The sequence below is a fragment of the Archocentrus centrarchus genome, chromosome 17 (genome assembly GCF_007364275.1).
Source record: "Archocentrus centrarchus isolate MPI-CPG fArcCen1 chromosome 17, fArcCen1, whole genome shotgun sequence".
Taxonomy (NCBI): domain Eukaryota; kingdom Metazoa; phylum Chordata; class Actinopteri; order Cichliformes; family Cichlidae; genus Archocentrus; species Archocentrus centrarchus.
This window is the reverse complement of record NC_044362.1, coordinates 695,284-718,732: the sequence shown is the minus strand read 5'-3', so window position 1 is coordinate 718,732 and position 23,449 is coordinate 695,284. Positions and strand designations below refer to the sequence as shown.

The 23,449-nt window shown below is 41.1% G+C and overlaps 3 protein-coding genes across 4 annotated transcripts in view; all 3 read left to right on the top strand.

Annotated features, from left to right (window-relative positions):
* The window catches only part of LOC115795213 (zinc finger protein 2 homolog), a 500,950-nt gene that overhangs the window by 268,711 nt on the left and 208,790 nt on the right, over positions 1 to 23,449 (top strand). The gene's annotated exons all lie outside the window — the stretch shown is intronic.
* Positions 1 to 23,449, top strand: part of LOC115795240 (zinc finger protein 570-like) — a 62,844-nt gene that overhangs the window by 23,004 nt on the left and 16,391 nt on the right. The gene's annotated exons all lie outside the window — the stretch shown is intronic.
* Positions 5,982 to 18,570, top strand: LOC115795227 (zinc finger protein 836-like). 2 transcript variants are annotated; one of them, XM_030751054.1, is made up of 3 exons: positions 5,982 to 6,230; positions 8,286 to 8,447; positions 16,535 to 18,570. In XM_030751054.1, exons 1-3 carry the CDS (start codon positions 6,059 to 6,061, stop codon positions 17,407 to 17,409), a joined length of 1,209 nt encoding a protein of 402 aa, XP_030606914.1. In that variant the 5' UTR covers positions 5,982 to 6,058; the 3' UTR covers positions 17,410 to 18,570. The 2 variants fall into 2 exon arrangements, with proteins under 2 accessions (XP_030606914.1, XP_030606913.1); XM_030751053.1 differs by having other exon boundaries at positions 8,286 to 8,648.

Here is a 23,449-nt window from a genome sequence, read left to right as displayed (position 1 = left end):
AGCTCCACCCATCAGAAGCCAGAGGCAGGTACGGAAAGCCCCCGGAACCCCAGGCCACCAGCAGCCCACCAAGGGCCAGGAAGACCCCCGGCCACTCAGTCCAAAGACAACCGCACACCTACCCCAGCAGACGGGAGAGGGTGGTCTCATACGGAGCCCCCCCAGTCGAGGAGCGAGGGCTCCAGGGAACCCAAGGCGATGAGAAGCCAGGTTAGATGTTTAGGTTAGATGTTTATTTTCACGAGGCTTCATTTGGCTTATTTTTCTTTTGGCCATTTAGTTCATGTTTGCTTTATTTTGGGTTTGTAAGAATCTAGTCATACTGTGGGAATTTTTACACATCTATGATACCCTGTTACATTTGAGAATGTAAAGCATGGTACAGGAAGATTTTTAGTTCAAACTTGCAACATACACCTGGTACTTGGGTCGGCTCAAGGTTGGATGGTGTTTATACCACAAATGAGCCACTCTGGAGTTCATTTGGAACTGGACTGAGACCACCTCCTCCACAATCGGTGCAGTTGTTTTGGTCCACACCCAAGTCCGATCAAATGTTCATGTCTGCGCAAGCCACACCAAGGGAAACCAAACCAGAGTTTGATTTAAATGGACTAGATGCTGCAAGTTTGTAAAAGCCCTAAGAGCTGAACAGTCATGGGACTGGAGTTTGAAATGTTCCTTCAATGTTTGATGAAGTCTGAGAAGCTGAAAGGCCTGCTCTGTGACTAAAAACTAGTTTTCACAAATCTGCGTATCGTTTATTCATTCATTCATTGAAAATCTGACTTAAATATATTCTAACAAAGTTCATCATTGTGGTCAGTATACTTTGTCTCTCCCTGTAATATGATCCTGTTAAAAGCTGATTGTGGATTTTGTTTGTAATGTGGCAGTTGTGAAGGAACAATAAAATGTGTGATATCACAACAATAAAACAATGTCTTCACAGGATGTTCAGCCCAGTGTTCAATACTGGCTATAATATTTATTACAGAGATTAGAGCATGTCATAGGTATTAAAGGTATTGTGTTGCAGTGGTTTAAATCATATCTATTTAACAGACTGTCAAAGAGGAGTGAGATCCACTAGTTCAACATCTGCCATATGACATCAAGTTAACAGAGTTTTACAGAAAAGTATATTCTTACATGGAAATAGTAAACCGTATTGTTTTACTGAATAAAGGAAATGTAATCAGTATACTCAAACCAATGAAATGAATGTAATCATTGAACTGAAATGTTAGTATCTTAGTTCTAGGAGTGTAAGTGTGGATTGTACTAGACTTGTGTGGAAAGTTCCAGAAATTAAGTCAATGGGAAGTGATTCATTGGGCCAGAGAGATGGAAAGAGAGGTGAATGCCCAAAAGGGGATGTAAATAAAGGATAACCACCTATCAACAACTATGGACTTAGGATTTTTCTCTAAATGGACTAGTATAGCACCTTTCTACTCTGACTGAACACTCAGAGCACTCATACATCGCATTTACTCATTCACACAAGCACTTCAATATGTATCTAAGCGCTTTTTTTATTGTCTAACAATCACACACATTTATACAAGCAACTTGGGGTTTGGTATCTTGCCCAAACATACTTTGGCATGTGGCCTGGAGCAGCCAGGAATCAAACCGCCAACTTTGTGATTGGTAGGTGACCTGCTCTACCTCCTGAGCTACAGCTACCCCTCTACTCACTTTTTGCCCTGTTGGATTTAACCGGAATCATGCACTGGATTTCAACTTCCCTGTTTGGATTATTTGAGGTGCAGCCAGAGAGGAACTACATTAGAGGCCTGGGCCTCTGTGCTTGCTTTCATTTCAAAAGAGTAAATCAGCATTTAGCTTTAAATTGATTAGTGATAAAAATAAATATTTGATTTATATTTGATTCATGTTCATTTTTAACTAATTTTGTTTGAGTTGTTTGCTTGCCTCTGCTAATTTTTTCATTAAAATATTCTATCTGCATTTAAAGTCTAAATTGTAGACATTCCCTTTTTCAACTATTTGTAGAACAGTTAAAGTATAAATTGGTGTATGATTCTAACCCAGATACTTCATTTCCAAAGAACCACATTTTGAATTTAACAAGTTTTGCTTTGGTTGCAGGTTTTGTCAATATGTCAGCACTTATGTTTTCTGTTGGGCAGTAGACAACATCTATCTTACCCTGGCTGAATGCTTCACGGATGAAATGGTACTTTACATCAATGTGCTTAGATCGCTGTCTGTTCAATGGATTCTTACTCATTGCGATGGCTCCCTGATTGTCTCTGTGAATCGTTGTGCATATCTACACTCTTTTATCCATACCATTTAACTGCTGAGTTAGATACATGCTTTCTTGTGAAGTGCTTGCTAGACCAATGTATTCAGCCTCACAAATTGACAGAGCCATTCTTGGTTGTTTCTTTGATTTCCACGAAATGGCTGGACCTTGTTTAGTAAAGCTGAAACAATACCCTGTGGTACTGTGTCTGTCTTCCATTGAAGATGCTCAACCAGAATCACTGAATGCAGTTAAGTTCAAATCCTCCTCACTTTTCTTCAAACTCAGTTCGTAGTCACCTGTACCTTTCAGATATCTCTATACATGTTTAGCAGCCACCAAGATCTCTGCTTTTGGCTTTGCTAGGGTTTGTGAGAGTCTGCTCACAATCCAACTAATATCTGGTCTGGTGCAAGTCATGGCATGGCTGCCTACTATCTCATGATACTCTTTTGAGTTGACAACCTCCTTTATGTCCTCCTGCTCATTTTTTAGATCATCCAGTTTTTGCTCACATGGTGTAGACCTGGGTTTACACTCAGACATCCTAAGCCTTTTAAGCATTTTTAGGATGTATTCATTCTGACTCATTTTGATTTCTGCTTCTTTCTGTTCAAACTGTATGCCAGAAACCATGATATTTTCCACAGATCTTTTATGTTGAACTTGGAATTCACAGCTTCCTTAAAACTGTCAAGTAGGTCATTATTGCTGGCTGCTATGATTAAATCATCCAGCCAAATGAGTACAATAATGATGTCATCTTTGACCTGCTTTTGATGCACACAGTGGTCAGACAGGTTTCACATAAAGTTATCTTGTTCAAGATGATTGTTTAGGAGCTTGTACCAGTTTTTCCCAGGCTATTTTAAACCATAGAGGGATTACTTTAACTTTTTCACTAACTTCTCCTGTTTCTGATGTTTCTTCAAATCCTTCTGGCTGCTCCAAGAAAATTTCATCATCTACTGGAGCATATAGGTGTGCTGTCTTAACATCCATTTGATGAACAGTAAGGTTGTTTTGCACTGCTACCTGCATTAGCACCCTTACAGATGTAATGTTTGCTGTTGTGGCAAAAGTCTCATAATAGTCTATACCTTCTGTTTGGCTGTAGCCCTTTGCTATGTATCTGGCTTTGAAGATCTGTCCCTTTTCTGAGTTTTCTTTGAGTGCGTACATCCACTTTTCTCCTACTGTGTTTCTGCCTTCTGGAAGAAGGCTCAGTTCAAAAGTGTAATTTTCTTTAGGTGAGTTGATCTCTTTCTTCATAGCCTGCTCCAATCTGTGCACCTCGGGTGACATCTTGGCTTCACTATAAGTTTGGGGAATTCCACACACTGCCTTTTAGCAACAGTCTACAGAGGTTTGAGTTACATCATTACTTTTGAAATCTGATAGATAGTTCTCCAACTGTTTTGGAGGTTTCCTTTCTCTTCGTGAGTAGTGATGGTTCTGATTTTGTTCAGTTTTTTTCCATCTGTACTCTGTCCATCTTGGGCTATATTTTCTTTACTTTTCTCATCTTGTAGCTGTTCTGTAAAACCCGTGTTTACACTTTCATTATTCTCACACTGAGTTTGGTTTTCTGCATCAGCCTGACTCTGCGGTACATCTGTGCTGTTCTTGTCATTGTGATTTCTTCTGTCACATCCCTGCATTTCTGGGCTACACTCATCTGTCTATGTCTGTTGTTCAACACTGTTCCTTTTAATGAACCTCACCAGTCTGTGTTTTGACACTTTTTCTGTTTGTGGATTATAGACCAGATGTGCTGGGCTGTTCCTACTGTACCCTACAAATATTCCTTTCTCACATCTGGGATCCAGTTTCTTTTGATCATGTTTGTATGCATAACACTCTGATCCAAACACCCACATTTTTTGAGAGATCTTGCTTCCTTCCTATTAGCATGAACTAAGGTGTGTTTTTACTTTTGTCACTGTAACATCTGTTATGAATATGAGCAGCATTTTGAACAGCATAAGACCACAATACCTCTTTTCTAGTAATAGGCACCTTCCCATTTCCATAAGGGTTCTCCATTGTCTTTCAGCAGTGCCATTTTTTTGTGAGGGAAATAAAGGGATGATTTCTCGTGTGTTATCTATTTGTCCCTTAAAAGCAATTGAAAAGCACTGCTCATGTATTCTGTGCCATTATCTGACTCTATACATTTTACCTCACTGTATGGCGCGCTGTCTGCTAGGAACTTCTCTGTTGCTAAAGTTGCCTCACTTTTGTTTATAAGGAAGTAAACTGACACTTCACCTGAGAAATTATCTGTGAATTAAATGGCATATTTATGTCCATCTAACCCAGTAGACTCAATAAGCCTGCTAAATCAGTGTGAACCAACTATAAGGGGCATCTTAGCCTTTGCCTCTGGTTTCATGTTTCTTGGTAAATTTTCCCTCTGTGCAAACATTACACTCTATTGTTTAGTTAACTGTGATTTTCATACCCTCTACCACATCTGGCAGTTTCAATACATCATCTTCATTGCAGTGTCCCAATATTTCATGCCATGTCTTGACATCGTAGGCTGCATTCACTTTGTCACCTGACATGTCATTTACTGGCTCATCAGTGTACTGTTTGTAGTTGTTTGCAATTTTCAGGTAGTAGAGTCTCTCGTGTTCAATGATGTGGAAGTGTGTTCCATCTTTTGTTATGAGTTAATTTTTTCCCTCTCTGAAGGTTACTGTGGCTCCATCCATCGTGGCTGCCTTCACTGAGAATATACTCTGTGGGTATGTTGGGATGAGCAGGGCTCCTCTCAGTGTGACCACAGCATCTCTCCCTTCTGAATCCTTTAAAAGCACCTCTGCATCTCCTCGTTTTAGTGCCACGTTGTTCATCCTGCTTCCATCTGCTGGCTCCATGTAGTGCTCATCTGGGTCAAAAGTATCATCAAATCTTACAAACTTGATTTCCTTTCTGATGATGTGAGATGTGGCTCCACAATCTACCGTTATTCTATTTCCTTTAAAATTGTCTGGTAGACACCATTGACTGAATTTGAATACAAATGCCTGTTCTTTCTTCTTGTTTTCTCATCTCTCTGCAGTTTGCTTTGCATCATCTTTGTGCTTGGTTTTGCTCCTGCATGTCCCATTGTTGTGTGTTGCTCTCTTGTGGTAGCTGCACCACTCTGGTACTCCCTTCTATTGCCGTCTCTTGCAATGTGGCCATCGCCATCTTATGATGCCATATATATATATATACATATATATATATATATATATATATATATATATATATATATATATATATATATATATACATATATATATATACATATATATATATATATAAAACTAACGTTACATACTGAACAGCGGCAGCTGTTACAGTTTTGTCAAGCACTTGTTTCTGATGACAATAAAAGCTTCTGATTCTTATTCTGATTGTGCCAAAAATTGAAACTTTTTACCCTGATAAAGGACAAAAGTCACTTTGCCAAAAAGTGATGGCAGTTTCTGCCTTGACAAAAGAAATTTTTTGGGGGTGGGTCGGGCTCAAAATGAGTTGATATCATTCATGAGAGATATGTGGGACAAATGTTTCACAGATTTTAGCCCAAAAAGGCGTTTATAGCAGTTTAAATACAGACAATCACTTTTTTTTTTTTTTTTTTTTTTTTCAGCAAATACCGGAAACGACACCGGAATAATATCGTGTGACACCAGACGGAAGTAAGTAAAGGCGGAAGCAGCCTTAGATTTCTGTGTTTGTGGACTGAGCGTGTTTTGGCGTGTCTGAGCTGTTGGAGTAACAATGTCTACAATTCAGCATTTGAGAGAGTTTATCAACGAGCGGCTAACTGCTGCTGCTGAAGAAATATTCAAAGAGTTTGAAAAAACGATCGTCCAGTACGAGGAAGTCATCGACCGTCAGCGCAGCCTGCTGGATATCGCCTGGAAACCCGGAATAAAGCTGCACAGGACAGGTGAGTCACTCTCAAGGGCTCGGTGAGCTCAAATATGAATGATCGCAGTTGATCCACTACCTTCACTACCATCCCCTGATATTTACTATGTATTTCGTAGTAAAAAAAAAAGTATTTATCGCCCAGCCCTAAAGCATACCTGGCCAGTCTCCCGTTTTGGCCGGGAAATTCCCGTATTTTACCCCTCTGTCCCGGCGTCATCCCGTATTTTTATTTTTCCGTATTTTCAATTTTATTAAAGCATTCCTGTGCCGCTCCAAACTGAATTGTCACTATGGACCTCAGTGCGCCCTTTTCACAGAGTTCGGTGACGTGTTTCCGGTTTAGCAGCGTAAACAAAGCCGCGCTAGGGCTCAGTGTTGCCAACTTAGCGTTTTGTTTTTTGTTTTTGCCCCATAAAGCGATATAGCGACAGCGAAATCCTCCGCTGTCACCGTGTTTTGTGTACATAAAGCCTTCTTAGAGCATCTGTTTACAAATATCCCGGAGACAATTTGATAAGCGGCAGTCCAAGAACGTCAGGGAGCCAAATTCCTGATTCTACTACTTATTTTGGTACAGACTGTGCTGATTCATTTGATGACAGCCTTCAGTCTTACTGGCACCTCTCTGTGGCAAAAAAATCCAATTCATCCGAATCTTCTTGGTTTGTTTCTTCGGCGTGCGGAAACAGATACATACATCTCCAAGATCTTACCCCTCTGAATCAGCTCCAGATATACAGAGTCTGAGTTTGAGTCTGTACCCTTCCTGCATTCCCGTCATAAGCAGCCTTACCAAGGCCAGACAGCTGCCTAGACTTCCTGAATTGCAACGACAAACCAGGTATCTCCAGGTCCAATTCGGAGAAATCCCAGTGTCAATAAGCCAAATGTGTGTATATTCCATTGACAATATGGCCAGGCACGTCATCTTCCACACCACGCAGGAATCCATAACATAGCCAGCTGGAATGTCAATTGATAAGAGGGAATAAGGTTCTCCTTCCCCCAATCTCCTCATGGTGAAAATTTGATCCAAACAATGGCGTTGAGAGACCAGCTGACCAGATCCATAATTATAAATTCCAGTTCAGAAGTTGTGTGAAGAGACGCTCTAAAGCAGCAAAGCAGGGGAGAAAAAAAAATACGGTCTCATCTTATATGAAATGTATGGAAAATATCTATTTTTTTAAAACTGGATATATCGCCTAGCCCTGCACTTCATTTACTCTCATGTACCACTTTGGGAGGATTCTGTGTTGAGGCAGCTGGATCTGTTAAGCTTCCATGTCCCTGAACTGTAGCTTCTTAAAAAGAGCAGACAGGCTTTAAAAACAGGAAGTGGTGGATTTACTCCACCTGTGGTTGTTTCCACAAACACAACAACAAAGGCAGTTTTTCTCAGGCTGTTCTCTTTCTTGTTTCTTGTTTCTTGTATAGAAACTTGTTTCCATTACTGAAAAATTAGTTGACATCCATAACTTGAAATTTCATGCAAGAAGTCAAAATTTCAAGTTGGCTCTGGCAATCAGGAAGCTCTGTGAAGGTATGACATTTCCTTGTTACCCAGAAACGGAGGCAGAAGGCACCCACTGTCCAACAGTTCGACATGAACACACTGATTCCATACCTTTGATGCAGCTGTCATTTGCTAGAAGACATTCAAAGCTCAAAAGCCTGACAACAGTTTGTTCACACTTGCTATACACCGGCATCTCACTGATGCTGTCGATACCCGATTTTGAGTTTGCATGCGTTTACGTTATCCGCTCCCAGATCTGCTTCTACAAATTTACCTGCCTGCTGACCACAAGAACACCTACGGAAGCACTTTGCTTAACAGCAGCTCTCCTCTGAATGGACCAGATTTAGTTGCTGGATAGTTTAGAAGCAGCCAACACAAACTACGGACCTGGCTCAGCCACAATCAACAGTTGTAAATAAACAGTAATAAAAAACCAAAGCAGTCATCAGTCTTATAGAACGTTGGACCTGCTCTATTCACAGTCTCCTGCAAAGAAATTAAATCAAGAGTTTATAAGCATCACTTTTATTTTTCTCTTTGTCCCTGCAGACCTCCCACAGCATCATGTCAGTATGGAGAACGTTCTCATTGAGCAGCAGCTCTATAACCAGGAGAGGAGCTCCAGTGGGGAACAGGCAGAATCTCGCAGCAGTCGGGAGGGAGAGCAGCTGGTACTGAGGGACAAGACCGATACTTTTATGGTGACTGCTGGTGAGGAAAGTGACCACAGTGAACCAGAACCAGACACGGAACAGCTCCCCTCTCAGGGTCCTGATACCTTTATGTTTATTCAGTCCAAATCCTTAGAAATAAGAGAAATTATGAATAATTCTGTCCAGTATGAGGAAGACATCGACTGTCAGCGCGAACTGCTGGATGTCACCTGGAAACCCGGAATAAAGCTGCACACAGGTGAGTCACTCTGAGGGGTATTGAATGGGACTCCTGGAGGATCCTGATCAGAGTTCTGCTTTGTTTATTTGGAAGCTGTGAGTAAACAGAGCAGACAGAGGACAGGGCTCTGCTGGGCTCCATTCATCCATCCACACAGCAGGCTGGGCATCGACCAAAGAACAAAATAACAGCTCCTTTATACTCGTGCGGTTACAATCTTGTTCTGTTAGCTGTGGGAAGTTCCACTTCCAATCACTATGTAGCATCAGCTGAAAATAACCTGCGTCATGACCTTGGACACGGCTTACATTTTGGTTATTTTTCCATCTTCACACATTCATTCTTTGTACAAGAAAATTACAGTTACATATCCAAGAGGTACACAGAGGTTAATAGAGTTGATAAACACATTTTCTATTACATTTCCACCCTTTTGATTATTTTTAATCACACTTATAATATTTGCATGTAGTAGTAATATAGTAATATTAATAATAATAATAACAAAAACTTCCATAAAACCTCAGTATTTACACAGCTGAAGTTTAAGTGAACACATCAAAAACTGAAGATGAACTAGCCATAGCTGCTTAGTACAAACACAGGCATCTTCATGGTCACAGCACTAAAGAGAAATAGAAATTCACACATCATCATTTTGAAGATAGGGAGGCATCATGTTGGATACCTGATTTAATTCCAGTTGTTCTTACACGAGAGGCTGTTGTTCAGGTAAAGAAGCCATTTGATGTGAGGCAGACTTATCAGTGGTTCTAATAATCAGGCTTCTGAAACACAGGATCTGAACACTGTTCAGACAGTCAAAGGTCCAATGACTCAAAAATTCTGTCAAACCACTAAACATAGAACCTTCTCTGTCAACATTTTCTTTAAGTTCATAAGCCAGTGTTTCCAATTTTGTGAGTGTTTCTGTAAAAGAAGCATCAGCGGCAGTATTTTTAAGAATGAATATACAACATGTATCACCAGACATCACACACACCCCTCTTTTCTCTACTAACAACATCTCTAAGGCCATTCTGTTTGCCACGTCATGAGACTAGTCGCATACATTTGTTCTCCTAATTCTTAAGCTCATCTCTAGTGAAATTCGCAAACCTCTGCTGGTCGTAACTCTGTGTTTTTGTTGGTTTCTATCAAATGTCCAAAGAATGGAAGCCATGATGTAAATCCTACAGCAATTGGATTTTGTGCTTTATATTCATCAGGGACCGCTTGAAGGACGCCTATGGCATCTATATACACTTTAGAGTCAGGCTCAAGGATGTCCTTGAGGGAATAATACCTGTGAACCTTTGGATAAATAGTTCAGTTAATTTGACTGTGATGCAAGTGTCTTTCCAATTTTGCAGTAAAACCAGATGCAGCTTTGCATCTCTGCACAGCCACCATACATCAGCTACCTTTTCATCTGGATTTAGCAACTGAGTGACTGATGAGCGTTTTCGTACCCATTCTGAGCGCCTGCAGGTCATACAGTCTTGTGATTTATTTTTTTTTTTTTTTAAACTGTAGTAAGGTAATTAGTCTGATGTGACATTATCAATGATGCTATGATAATTGATGATAACAGGAACCAGTGTTACTGTAAGTAGTGGTTTAGCTGCCGTACAGAATGTGCATGAGTAATCCGTTAGTGTTAGTTGTGAAATTTGCATACTGCAGCTACAAATTATTTTTGATAAAGTCAGGACCAGAGAAGGGGTTGAAGCCCTGTTGAAGTGTGTGTTCCATTGCTGATCCCTCATGGGTCTTGCTCTGCACGTCACTTTGTTGGAGAGGGCGGTTTTTCACCCTTCACTCTGAACATTTGGTTCCAATGCAGCTGTTGGTTGAAAGGGCAGAGCACATCGTACACCCTTGTTGTCTTCCTCAGCGTCAACGTGGAAATCTTTCTAAACCTATGGGTTATTGGTTTTGGGATGCTCTTGCAATGGCTGGCATGAACACAAGTGGCCCGTCCTTTGACCTTAACTGCTGTCTGTGTTGTCAGTAGTACCTGGAGTGGTTCCTGCCACTGTTTTTGCTTCCAGCTGGTTCTCCGTAGATCTTTGATCAGCACCCAGTCCCGGGTCTGAGAGGGTTTGATTGGGCTGGTTGTGGAAGGGCTGCTTTAACCTGCTTATGGAGAGAGGTCAGTGCAGATGAGTAGCGTAACATTTCATCCTCACACTATTCTATGGTTGAAAGAGGACGACCTGGGGGCCCTGTCCCCGTATTTGGTGGACGTCCAAACCAAATTTCAAAAGGACTGAGGCCCTGTTTGACTCTTATTCTTGTCCTCATGTGCATTAACACGAGGGGTAAGGCTTTTAGCCAGCTGAGTCCTGTTTCTGTACAACATTTGCTCAGTTTGCTCTTTATAGAAGCGTTCTCTCTTTCTCACTTGCCCCGGTGCTAGCTGGATGATAAGCGCAGTGATGTGTGATGTCTATTCCAAGGTAGTCGCTCACCTGTTTCAAAGCTGTGCTGACAAAAGCTGCTCCATCATCACTGCTGATTCATTTAGTTTACCCACTGTATTAGCCACTAAGTTTATTGACTGATCACTGATTCAGTAGCACCAGAGTCTAGGTTTTTCAGTTTTAGCAGTAATTACAGATATGGGCATGTTTATGAGTGCAAGCTTTTCTTCACTCTCTGTGTGTGTGTGTGTGTGTGTGTGTGTGTGTGTGTGTGTGTGTGTGTGTGTGTGTGTGTGTGTGTGTGTGTGTGTGTGTGTGTGTGTGTGTGTGTGTGTGTTTTCCATCTTTTACCTTTTTTCGTGGCGATGCTCGAGGACCCTTCCCCTTCTCAACCTCCTTCCTCCTTTCCAGAATCATCCTTAATCCAATGTCCTGTCCCCACAATGAAAGCAGCCTTCTGTATTTCTACCTCCACCTCTGTGATGTCTGCTTCTCCCACAGCCTGCAGTAGTTCATGTTTGTGGTGTGTGCACTGTCAGCTGTGCCGCGTGGAGTGTTGCTTCAATTCTGTCTTTGCATTTTTTTTCAGTCTCTTCTTTTACCATTTTAACCATTTTTGCCTTTTGTCTCTCCATCCATGCTTTAACCGCATTTCCATCAGGCAGTTTAAATACCCAATGTCTGTCCCATTTTCCTCTTCCACACTGGTAAATACTTTGCAAAAGTATAATTTCTGTGACTATGAAGCAGTGAAGTTTCTACATTGTGGTTATGGCATTAATATATGCTGCTGGTCCGCATGTAAGGTTGAGGGCAATGTTGTTGACTTTGATGAGATGGTTTGTTCCATTTTCAAATAAGCAGACTTTATCTCAGTTGCAGTCAATTTAAATTCCACCAGAAAAGAGTTGAGTTGGGCCACAAAGTCCTCACTGTCCTCTTTGGGGTCTGGAGGGTGTTTTGTGGTCAGTGCAATATTTGCATTCAGGCCCACGACCTCAAGCAGTGGTGCTGCTGTCATCCAAACTGTTCATTCATCCATGGAGGAAAAAACAATTCCCAATCCGTTCACATGAGGGGATCTTAATGTCGGTGCAGTCTCTCTGGAAGTGTCTTGTGTGCTGGGGGAGGTTGGTTGATGCTGAAGCTTGTTTTGGAGGGTCAGAGTAGGGTGGAGGCGAAGCTGTGGAATATTTAGCCAAATCTGGCCCTGGATGTCGGTCTGATGCTGATGATGGTGTTGGTCTGTCATTCTGCTTGATCCAGGTCCGGGTCTCCCTACCTTTGTCACACTGAGACATTTGATTAGCATCATTTTCATCCCTGCCTGTCACACTTTCTCTCCCTGATTCCTGCTTTGTCCTACCATAAGAAAAAGAAAAAAAACCCAATCTGTATTAAACAGCACATACTTCTTTCTGTTCCTTTTTAATTTGCTTTCTCCTCAGCTCCTTTTTTTCATTTTGTTTTTCTTGTTTTGCATTCATTTACCTCATACTGAAATACAATTTTTTTTTTTAAATTTATTGGAATCTCACGTTTCTTTATCCACACATTTTATTATTACAATATTTTTTCACCTTATATATTTTTCATAAATTGAACATTTTGACTATTTTAGGTTATACTTAATTTGTGCCGGCTTTTCTGTTTTGGATTTTGAGTTTCTCAGTGACATCTAATGTCTATTTGTGAATTCAGCCCCAGTAAGCTGTCACTTACGTAACGCACAGTGTGGCGATCAGCCCAAGTCAGCAGTGTTGATCCCAGATCAGAGTTGTTTACAGAACTTTTCTCTGAATGCTGGTTCCTCTAAACAAACAGAACAATTCCAAATATCAATTAAATTATTTGTCCTTTAAAATTATAGTACAGTCAGAAAATCAAGTTGTCGCCCGCTAAAATTTTAGTGGTGACGCCCTCTGCTCCCGGTTGTCAGATGCACTTCTGTTCAATAACTGACTCAGAGGTAAGCACTTTTTCAGACAGGTTGGGTCCACCTGTGCAGGTTTTCCTGGATCAACACAAAAGCAGAGAAGAAGTCACTCGAGTAATCCCATCCTCATCACCTAGAATGTGGTGGGAAAAATAAGCTGAGCTCTGAAACCAAACTGAATTTCTGATATTTATTGAAAGAAAACCTTTGCAAAGGGATCAATACAGCATGAACAGTCTTCACGCCAGCATTGACAAAAGAACCAAAGAACAAAATAATGACTCCTTTATACTCATGTGTGGATACAGTCTTGTCCTGTTAGCTAACCACCATCATGTAGTATCAGCTGATAATAACCTGCGTCATGACCTTGGACACAGCTCACATTTTAATTGTTTTCTCATCTTCACGCACTCAGGCTTTGTATAAGTTTATTATTACAATTACGTGTCCAACTGCGTAGTCATTGTTTTCCAGCGGTATTAACCTGGACTTGCTGGTACCTTGCTGGTTTATTTGTGAAGGAAGACACCTAAAACGCTCTAATTTAAAAATTAAAACATTTAATAATATTAAAGAATCAGAAGAATTGTGTGTAAACGGGCAGTCGGTTCAGGAAGAGACAGGCCATCCCAGCTTTCACTCCCCTCCCCAGAGCCAAGACTCTAGCTAATCATAACATTTTTATACTGCCACTATCTACAGCAAAACAGATACGGTGAGCTGTGGTTTGGCCTTCGTCATCGGTCCGTCCAGCGGCTGGCTCTCATGACTCAGATTTCTTCCATCAGCGATATAAGCCCTGTAAAAGAAGCACATCTCCCTGCCCTGATGTTTCCCTAATCATTAAACACAGTTTTATCCGGCTTAGTAACAGGACGTGGTGACATTTATGCTCCTGTACATCTTAATTGTACATGCTGGGGCAAAACCTTCAAGGATACGATAAACATGTATTTCTCTGAGGCTGGGAAAGCCATAAATAAGATAAACATAATCTCCCAAAGGCTGCTCGGTCTAATGTATTTATTTAATTGTCTATTTTTTGCTTCAGCCATTACTTACTAATTAATTTTCTGGAATTTACTTTTAAACATTTATCATTTTATTAATTGAGTGAAAAATAAAACCCAACACTGTCCCATCCTGTCTGTCTGCATGTCCTCCTTCACTACATCATCCATGAATCTTCTTCTGTGGCCTTCCATTTTTGCTCCTGCCAGGCAGCTCCATCTTCAGCATCCTTTGTCCAGTATATCCACTGTCCTTCCTGGACAGGTGCTTATGGAGTGTGTGACAGGTGGCTGAACCAGGCTGTCGTACCGTACCTTCTTGCTTTAAGACTGCTGCTGTCATTCCAGTGCCGAATAAAACCTACAGTCACTCATTTCAGTGATTACTGCCCTGCAACACTCACCTCAATTATGATGAAGTGCTTTGAGACACTAGTAAAGGACCATTTTGTTTCCAGACTTCTGAATGTGCAGAAGTTGTAGCAACATCTGAAGTGTGAGTTGCTCTGTGTGAGGTCTTGGCTTAGTGATTCCTCAGCTCACTACAGTAAATACATTGTATTGCCAAAAGTATTTTCTCATCTGCCTTCACACTCATAAACCTGAGGGGAATACCATTCTTGATCCATAGGGTTTCATTTGTCAGCCCACCCTTTGCAGCTATAAGCTTCAACTTTTCTGGGAAGGCTTTCCACAGGGTTTACCATTCTTTCCACAGGGTTTACCATTCTTCCAGCAGTGCATTTGTGATCTCAGACGCTGATGTTGCATGAGAAGTCATGCAACATCGGCTCACAGTCTCCACTCTAATTCATCCCAAAGGTGTTCAATCAGGTTCAGGTCAGGACTCTGTGCAGGCCAGTCAAGTTCTTCCACACCAAACTGGCTCATCCATGTTGGAATAGGAAGGGGCCATCTGCAAATGTCTTAGCGTGCTGAAGCATTAAGTACGGTGGCCCAGAGGTGTCAGGTCAAATACAAAAGCTGCAACACAAGCTTAAATGTCACTGTAAAACGTGATGATTGTTGTTTTTATCAGCTGATAACTGATCATTGTGTCATTGGCAACAGAAAATGAGTTTGTGCACAGGTCTTGGCCTGCGCGGCAGCTGTTCAGTGCATTGTGGGATTTGTAGTATACGGTGGGAGCGCAAGTTACCCGCTAGCCATTAGCGATATGAAATCATCTTGCGGACTTTATAAAATTATATCGCGACCCAGATGTGGCCCGCGGACACTGAGCCTGACACATGTGCTCTAGCTGCTGCGTCTCTCGACTATCGTCTCTGTCAGCAAGCAAAGCTTCTCTTCGTGTTGTTTCATTCAACAGGCACTGTTACTTACGTTGCAGGTTGCGTCACTTCCGTTGTGATTTTCTATATCCGTTGTGGTTTTTGTATTTGTGTTGCGGCTTTTGTATTTGACCTGACACCTCTGGGCCACCTTAATTAAGAGTTCCTTTCACTGGAACTAAGGGGCTGAGCCCATCTCCTGAAAAACAACCCCACACCAAACTTGGCACACTATACATCTCGGCATGTGCTGGCCCTGCTCTGTGATTTTTACATGGCCTACCACTTCATGGCTGAGTTGCTGTCATTCTCCATCACTTCCACCTTGTTGTAATCCCACTAACAGCTGACTGTGATATTTAGTAGTGAGAAAATTTCAGGACTGGACTTGTTGCACAGGTATCCTATCACAGTACCACGCTGGAATTCACCGAGCTCCTGGGAGCGACTCATTCTTTCACAAATGTTTGTAGAAGCAGTCTGCACACCTAGGTGCTTGGGTTATACACCTGTAGCCATGGAAGTGACTGGAACACCTGAATTCAGTGATTTGGATGAGTGAGTGAATACTTTTGGCAATACAGTGTGTATAGCTTACAGCTTTACAATAGCAGCTTGTAGTTTAACCTCCCTCTACGCCAGTGTTTCTCAGACTGTGGGGCACGAACGACTTGGGGGGGAACTATTGCTGAACAAATGTAGAACAATGGATTAATTCTTATGGTGGAACAAGGAAATGTTGGCAGGTAGCGAATAGCCAAATTTTCTGTTCTATTGCTTCTGCACAAAGTGGTGACTTCCACCCCCCTCTGCCCTCACTTTGCGTGGGCCGTGAAAAGATGTCATCTGGCAGAGTAAGGTATGATGGAAAAGTTTGAGAACCATTGATCTGCGCTTACTGCTGTACTTCCTCAGTTTGATGAGTTAAGATATCTTGTCATCGCACAATCCAACGGAATTTGAAGTTTAATTCTGGAGTAGCATGTGTATTGCCATTTGTGGCTTTTCTCTTTGTATTTGATGAGACTTTCTCACCAGTTAACTGTGAGGCTTCTGACAACAACCTCCATTTCTCCAACTGACATCAGTGATCATCAGCAATGAAAAAAAGTGGAAACTTTGTGTATTTCTGAGAAACATCTTCACACCGTAGAGACTTGTTTTGACAATATATTTGCTCAGGTATGTTTTTCTATTATCCCATTATTTTTCTTTTTATCTCCTTCTGTTCCCACAGACCTCCCACATCATGTTCATAAGGAGGAGGAGGAGGAGGTTCTCATTGAGCAACAGCTCTGGAACCAGGAGAGGAGCTTCAGTCTGGACCAAGAGGACCCAGAACATCTACAGATTAAGGAGGAACTTTTCAGCGTTCTGGAGGGAGAGCAGCTTAGCTTGAAGGAGACTGATACCTTTATGATTGATTCTTTTGAGGAAAGAGACCACAGTGAACCAGAATCAGACATGGAGCCACTCCTCTCTGACAGCTCTATTGTAGCTGAGAGCCCAAATCAAGTTACCAAAAAAGTAGATTCCAACTCAAATAGAAACAAAAATCACAACAATGCTGGAGACACTCCTACGTCAGTGAGACAGAGTAAAAGCAATGAGCCTGTAACCTGTGATGTTTGTGGAAAAGCCTTTCCGTGTGAGTCTCGAATGAAGGTGCATTATAGGACCCACACAAGTGGGAAGTCGTTTTCTTGTAAAATGTGCGGGGAAATCTTCTTATCTCATAGATCTTTAACAATACATGTAAGAAATCACACGGGCAAGGAGCCGCATTTATGCACAACATGTGGGAAAACGTTTCCATATAAACATGAATTACTGAAACACAAGACTATTCACACAGGTGAGAAGCCATATATGTGTACTAAATGTAGGAAAATGTTTAGTTATCGTGCTGCATTAATGAAGCACTTGAAAATTCACAAAAGCGTGAAACCATATCATTGTAAAACATGTGGGAAAACATTCAGACTTCGTAATCTTTTATCAAAGCACATGTTAAGTCACACAATGAAGAAGCCATATCGTTGTAAAACATGTGGAAAAGTATTCAAGTCTGGTTACAATTTGTTGCACCACATGGAAGGTCACACAAAGTAATGTTTTCAGGCATGATATTAATGGTTTTGTGAGTTATGTCTAACTAAAAGTCAGTTTATGTCACAAAAGTTTCTCTTTCTACCTGCCTGAGTCACCATAGTAACTTGCATAAATGAATAACCTTGTCAGCAGAAGTTTAACTTACAAGCTTCAGGTTGAAAGCAGCTGGCATGTCCATGCGTTAATTTAGTAATACAGAAAATGTACAAATGTTTAATACTTTCTGCTGGAATTGTAGCTATTTGAACACAAACCAACAAAATTGAGATAAAATGAATAAAATTCGAGAACTGAAGATGCCTTTTGGATGAGAGGTGAAATGTCTTCAAGAAACAAAAAGTCCAGTCGCCCCTTTTTTTTTTTTCTTTTCAAACTTCAGATACAATGAAATTGATTTCACTTAACCTTGTAGCCTATTAACTGGCCACGGGACATATGAAGTGCATTTTATATGGCAGGCCAGACCCTCCCATTTTGATTGACACCTGATTTGGCCAATCATATTAAAAAATGAGTTTCACAGAACCAATAATATCCAGAGGGCGTCATGTAGCTTCGGCAGGTGATTTGATGTGGCCAGTTACATGATTGGCCAAATGACGTGTAAAAGAATGCAGCCACATTAAAGGTTTAACATGTTTTATTTGTTTTACTGTGGCAGGTTTGGTAAATCAAGAGGAACTGAATCTTAGCCTTTATAGAATACATATTTTAATGGTTAGCATTTATTGATATTTTTAAAAGGTAAATATTTAGATTGTGAGAAACGCTTACCTGTGCTTTCTCCAAAAAGGTGCTCCAGCCAAAAGAGTCCCTGGGTTTCCCGAGGGCCTTTTAAAGGTTCCAGGTCATACCAAGGAATTAAGAGTGGAATGAACAGGCAATTACCAGTTAAGTTGTATATTTTGCAGGGTAGGTCTAGTGAGGAAGTATTTTATTTAATAAATTTGGTGTTTTGTAGTATGGTATTGATGTTAATAAAGTTGATTAGTTAAGTTGTGTGTTTAGTTTTGCTAGTGTAGTTTTTTTTTGTACGCCAGAGAATAGTTAGGCTTAAGTAGTATATTATCAGCACCATTCTGCTGTACTGTTTTTATTTTTTATGTTTTTATGTTTTGTGTAAATGTTGGTGAATAAAACACCTGTTGGGTCAGTACTTCACCTCTGCCTCAAGCCTCCTATTTTAATTTAGCTGCTACAGCCATTCTAACAAGTGGTGTCAGGAAGCTGGGGCTTGTACCTTAGGGAGGAGTTGAGGATGACAAGAGAAAAAGAGAGGAAAAAGCATGACCAGCAGGAAGAGCCAGATGATGGAGGAAGGAGATCCACTGACCAGGGACCCACGGCAGCCGGCGACCCAGGGGAAAAGTTGGAGGAACTTGCAGATCTGGTTAAGTCACTCATCCAGTCTCAAGCACAAAGGGAGAAAGATTCCTCTCGCCAAGAACAGCGATGGAAGAGTATGCAGCATCAGTTTCAACAGATACAACTACAGCTGAATGAACTGAGGGAAGACTCCAGATGTGAGCGATTTGAGCTGGACGCACATTCACAGAATAAGTAATGGTAATGAACCAGGGGAGGAGTTAGGTCAGATAGTTAACCAAGCCATATCTCAAAGGGAACCCCCACCTCAAAGAGAACTCAAACTGGAGGATGACACTGAACATTTTTTGACAACTTTTGAAAGAATGGCTCAAGTCTGTCGGTGGCAAAAAGTGGGCTATTCGCCTTGTCCCCCTGCTTACAGGAAAGGCACGTAGTTCCTATGTGTCAATGGACATCCTGATTCAGAAGAGTATGAAAAGATGTAGGCAGCAATATTGCAAAATATGAAATTACATCAGAAACCTATCAATGGTTCTGGGCCTTGTACATTTTTCCTGGAGAGACCCCCAGAGAACTGTATGTTCGGCTCAAAGATATGTTCACCAAATGGGTAAAACCAGAAAAATCAATAGTGAAAGAAATATCAGAGATGATGATACGCCATGTCCTACCAGAAGGAGGCCCCGTGGTAGACCCAGGACACGCTGGGGAGATTATATCTCTCGGCTGGCCTGGGAACGTCTTGGGGTCCCTCCACATGAGCTGGAGGAGGTGGCTGGGGAGAGGGAAGCCTGGACTTCTCTGCTTAGGCTCCTGCCCCGGCGACCCGGCCCCGGATAAGAGAATGGATGGATGGATGATACTGGAGCAGTTTCTGCAGATGGTGCATCTGGAGCTTGAAATGTGTATTTGTGAGCACGATACACAAACAGCAGAAAAAAGTTTTCATTGCAGCTAGAAGAGGGAACATGCATAGCACCTATTGCCCAAAGAAGTAAGTCCTCTGGGGGTGGGTGGGGTGTTGGTCAGCCTCAGAACAGAGTTTTTTTCCAGTGGCAGACAGTTTACAGCTAGTAATGTCAATAAGTCAAACCCTTCTAGGAATTTTACATCTAGATTCTCCAAACAAGATGTAACATGTTATTTGTGTAATGTTTAGACCACACTCAGTATTCTTGTCCACCTACAAACCAGATGAAACCATCTCTCCATTGCACAGTCCCCAGACTCAGAAAGCAGCTTGTACAGTTCCAGTTCTGATTAATGGTCAACGTGTTAGAGCATCACAGCTGTTATCAGCAGCGACTCTGCTTCCTGAGGGTCCTCAGAAAAAACAACTTGGACTTAAACCTGCTGCTGACCTTCTACTGCTTAACCATTGAGAGCCTGCTGATGTACTGTATCACGCAAATATTGGAAAGGCCCACAGACTCTAGTCCTGAAGCAGGGTTCCATTTATCTGACTGTGAAATGAAAACTAATTGCAGCAGAGAAGAGTTTTAAAAATGAATATAAAGCTTTACATTAAGGCCGTCACATGACTGAAAATAATCCTGGCTGTAGCTGAGCAAATCGGAGAGGTTTAACAGTGTGTGGCTCCTTCTAGTGGATGTTGTGGAGTATTCTGTTGTCTTTGCTCCAAAGGTTTTTGTACAGAGTTTTGCTGTTTCCTGTCACTGTGGGCCTCAGAGCACAGTAGTACACAGCAGAGTCTGTCACTGCAGCAGAGGAGATCTGAAGATGAAACTCCTTTTCTTGTTTCTCGTGTCTAAACGTCAATCTTTCTGTTTTCTCTGAATAGTCTGCAATGAGAAGTTGTGGAGGTGAACTGGACTTCTGTTGGTACCAGAAAAGGGCCTGAACTAAACCTGAATATTTGCAGGACAGAGTCACAGCGTCTCCTTCCAAACTCATCACTACATCTTTAGATGGTGTCAGTAAATCCTCAGAGGATCCTGAAAACAACAAAGATATATTTCACCATGATGGATTTTAATTCTCTATCTTTAAACTTCGTTCAGTTTATAAAAAGTGAATAAATTCAAACAACAAATATTTCCATGTCTATCATCTCCTTTTTCATGTCACTCCATCTCTTGATGACTTACCAGTCTGAAAGGAGACTATCATCATCCAAATGAAAAGCAGTAACATGATTTTCTCTTGGACTGAATGAACAGCAGAGAGAACACAGCAGCTCTTCAGCTCCTAAATGAAGCCTTTCATATTCACTTGTAGCTCCTCCTCTTGCTGTGCTCTGTTTCCTTTCCAAAAAGACAGCCTGTAACTTTCAGGATGGCATGAAATCAAAGCTGCATCAAATAACGTTTTAGTCAATACAGCCTGAACTGCAAGAAGTTTCCTTCCAGTGCCAAACACCTGGTCACAACTTTTTCCCACCTTCCCACACTTATGTGTTCAACTCATAGTGGGACTGTACTAATACTGGCTAAAAACTTGTATCTGGAAAAACTGCTTTGACACGGCTACTGACCAAATATAGCTGCCACACACTAAGCATGGGAGAAACTGATGATGCACACAAAGGAATTAGATGCACTTCTGTGGTTGTTAGTTCTGCTTTACTCAGTCACTGCACGGCCAATACCACACTTCAGTGCACTAACAAGCACACAAACTTCATAAAACCAAGAAGAAAATTGCAAGGACAACACAAAAGTGCAGTCACCATTAACTAACATCAACTAACATTATGAGCTAATTCTGGCTTCCTGAGCCACAGTCTGCTGCCATTAGAGAAGTAGTTAGTAGCCAAAGAGCTGATGTACTGATGTCCAGATCCAGGTGAGTTAGATGGACATTACAGCCAGCAGGTCGTAAATTCAGTTTCACTACTGCTTTTACCTTTTGGCTGACAGCACAAAGACTGAGAGAGGAAGACAGAGCAAGCAAAAAGAAACAGGTAACAGTGGACATGAGGGGAGAAAATGGAGATGCTGATGATAGGTGGGAAAACAATAACAGTTCATCAAAAATGTAAAAAAATTAAAAATCACAAAATAATTTCACATGCATTTCATGGATGCTTCCTGTGCTCCCAGCAGTACACTTAAACACATCAGTGGACCTGCTAAATAGCACACAGCTGCCAATCTCGCCAGAACGGACCCCTTGTAAAGAACCAGCCAACAAAAAAGCCCTCGTTGTACAAGGTGAGAAAAGCGGCAGCAATTCCGACATAATTAAAACTCTGTCCAAGCTGATCAACACCCGTTTTGATGGTCAGTGACAACGCGCTAAAAATCGAGGGGTTCAAAAAATCTGTTGACTTTGCTTTTGAGGAAATTAAAGATGTGAAGAAAAGGGTCGACATGATTGAAAATAAGGCAAAAAAAGATGGGGCTACCCTCCTCGAGTTAGAGAAAAGGATCATTGATGCGGAGCGGTACTCCAGATGTTGGAACCTGAAACTTTATGGAGTACCAGAGACTGTCTCCAAAGAAGATGTGAAGAAAGAAACCATCAGGATCTGTCAAGCCATTCTTCCAGAAAAGCTACCTGATGTGATTGATACTGTTCACTGCTTAGGAAAAATGAGAGAGAATGACAACAGACCAAGAGGAATCATCCTCCAGTTCTCGTCCCCACCTTACAGAGATGCTGTGTGGAAAGCCTCGAAAAACAACACCTTCTTGAAGGAGCGCCATCTTCACTTTACAGAGGATCTGTGTCCAATAGATCGGAAAGCCAGAGCTGCACTTTGGCCGGTGATCGAGGCGGCGAGGAAAGAAGGGAAGTTAGCCTATTACGTCGGTGTGCGAGCCTACGTAATAGGCCATATCTCTGCCGACTGATATGGACAAAAGAGACGAATGCAGCTGGAGCAGTTAGCTTATCTTAAGCTAATTAGACAACTCTGCTATCAACATCCAGAAGGACACAAAATAAGAATTTCTAGTGACATAAGAATATGCAGAAACTTTAAACCCACATTCTATTCAGGTAATTTTGTTCAGAAACATTAAAATATATGTTCATACTTGTTTGGCAGCTCCAAGTTAAATCTAAATATGCTGCAATTTATTTGCACTTTTAAAACACTGTTAGTAAGTGTTCTCTATATGTAGCGTTAATTCAAAATAACTATATATTCTTTTCCACCTTATTTGTTAATAGGCGCATAGTTTGAAAGTAACACAGCACACACACGCACAAAGCTTACATCTTTCTTTCATAAAACTGTCTTTATCTATAGGTTCATTGAATGCCAGGGGGTTAAAAAATGCCACAAAACGGAAAGCTTTATTTCTTTTTTCCAAACAACTAAATACAGATCTTTTTTTCCTTTCAAGAATCACATTTTACTAGTGATGACATAAATTTTTGGAAGAGTCAATGGGGCAATAATATATATCCATCACATGGTAGCCAGCATTCAGCTGGCACTCTTACTCTAGAAAACAAATTTCAAGGTGACATCCTTTTCTATAAGTGTGATACTTATAGAAGTATTTGTATTCATGATATTGTCATATTGCAATAAAATCTTGATTACCATAAATATTTATGGGTATAACTCAAAACGTGAAAACTCACAGCTTCTCTCTCTGATAGAAAAACAAATTTCCTGATGCAATTATTATAACTGGAGGGGATTTTAATATGATATTAGATAATCAACTGGACAAATGGCCACCTCAAGCCCATGATTCAAACACTCTCCTTAAATCATTCATACAGAGATACAATT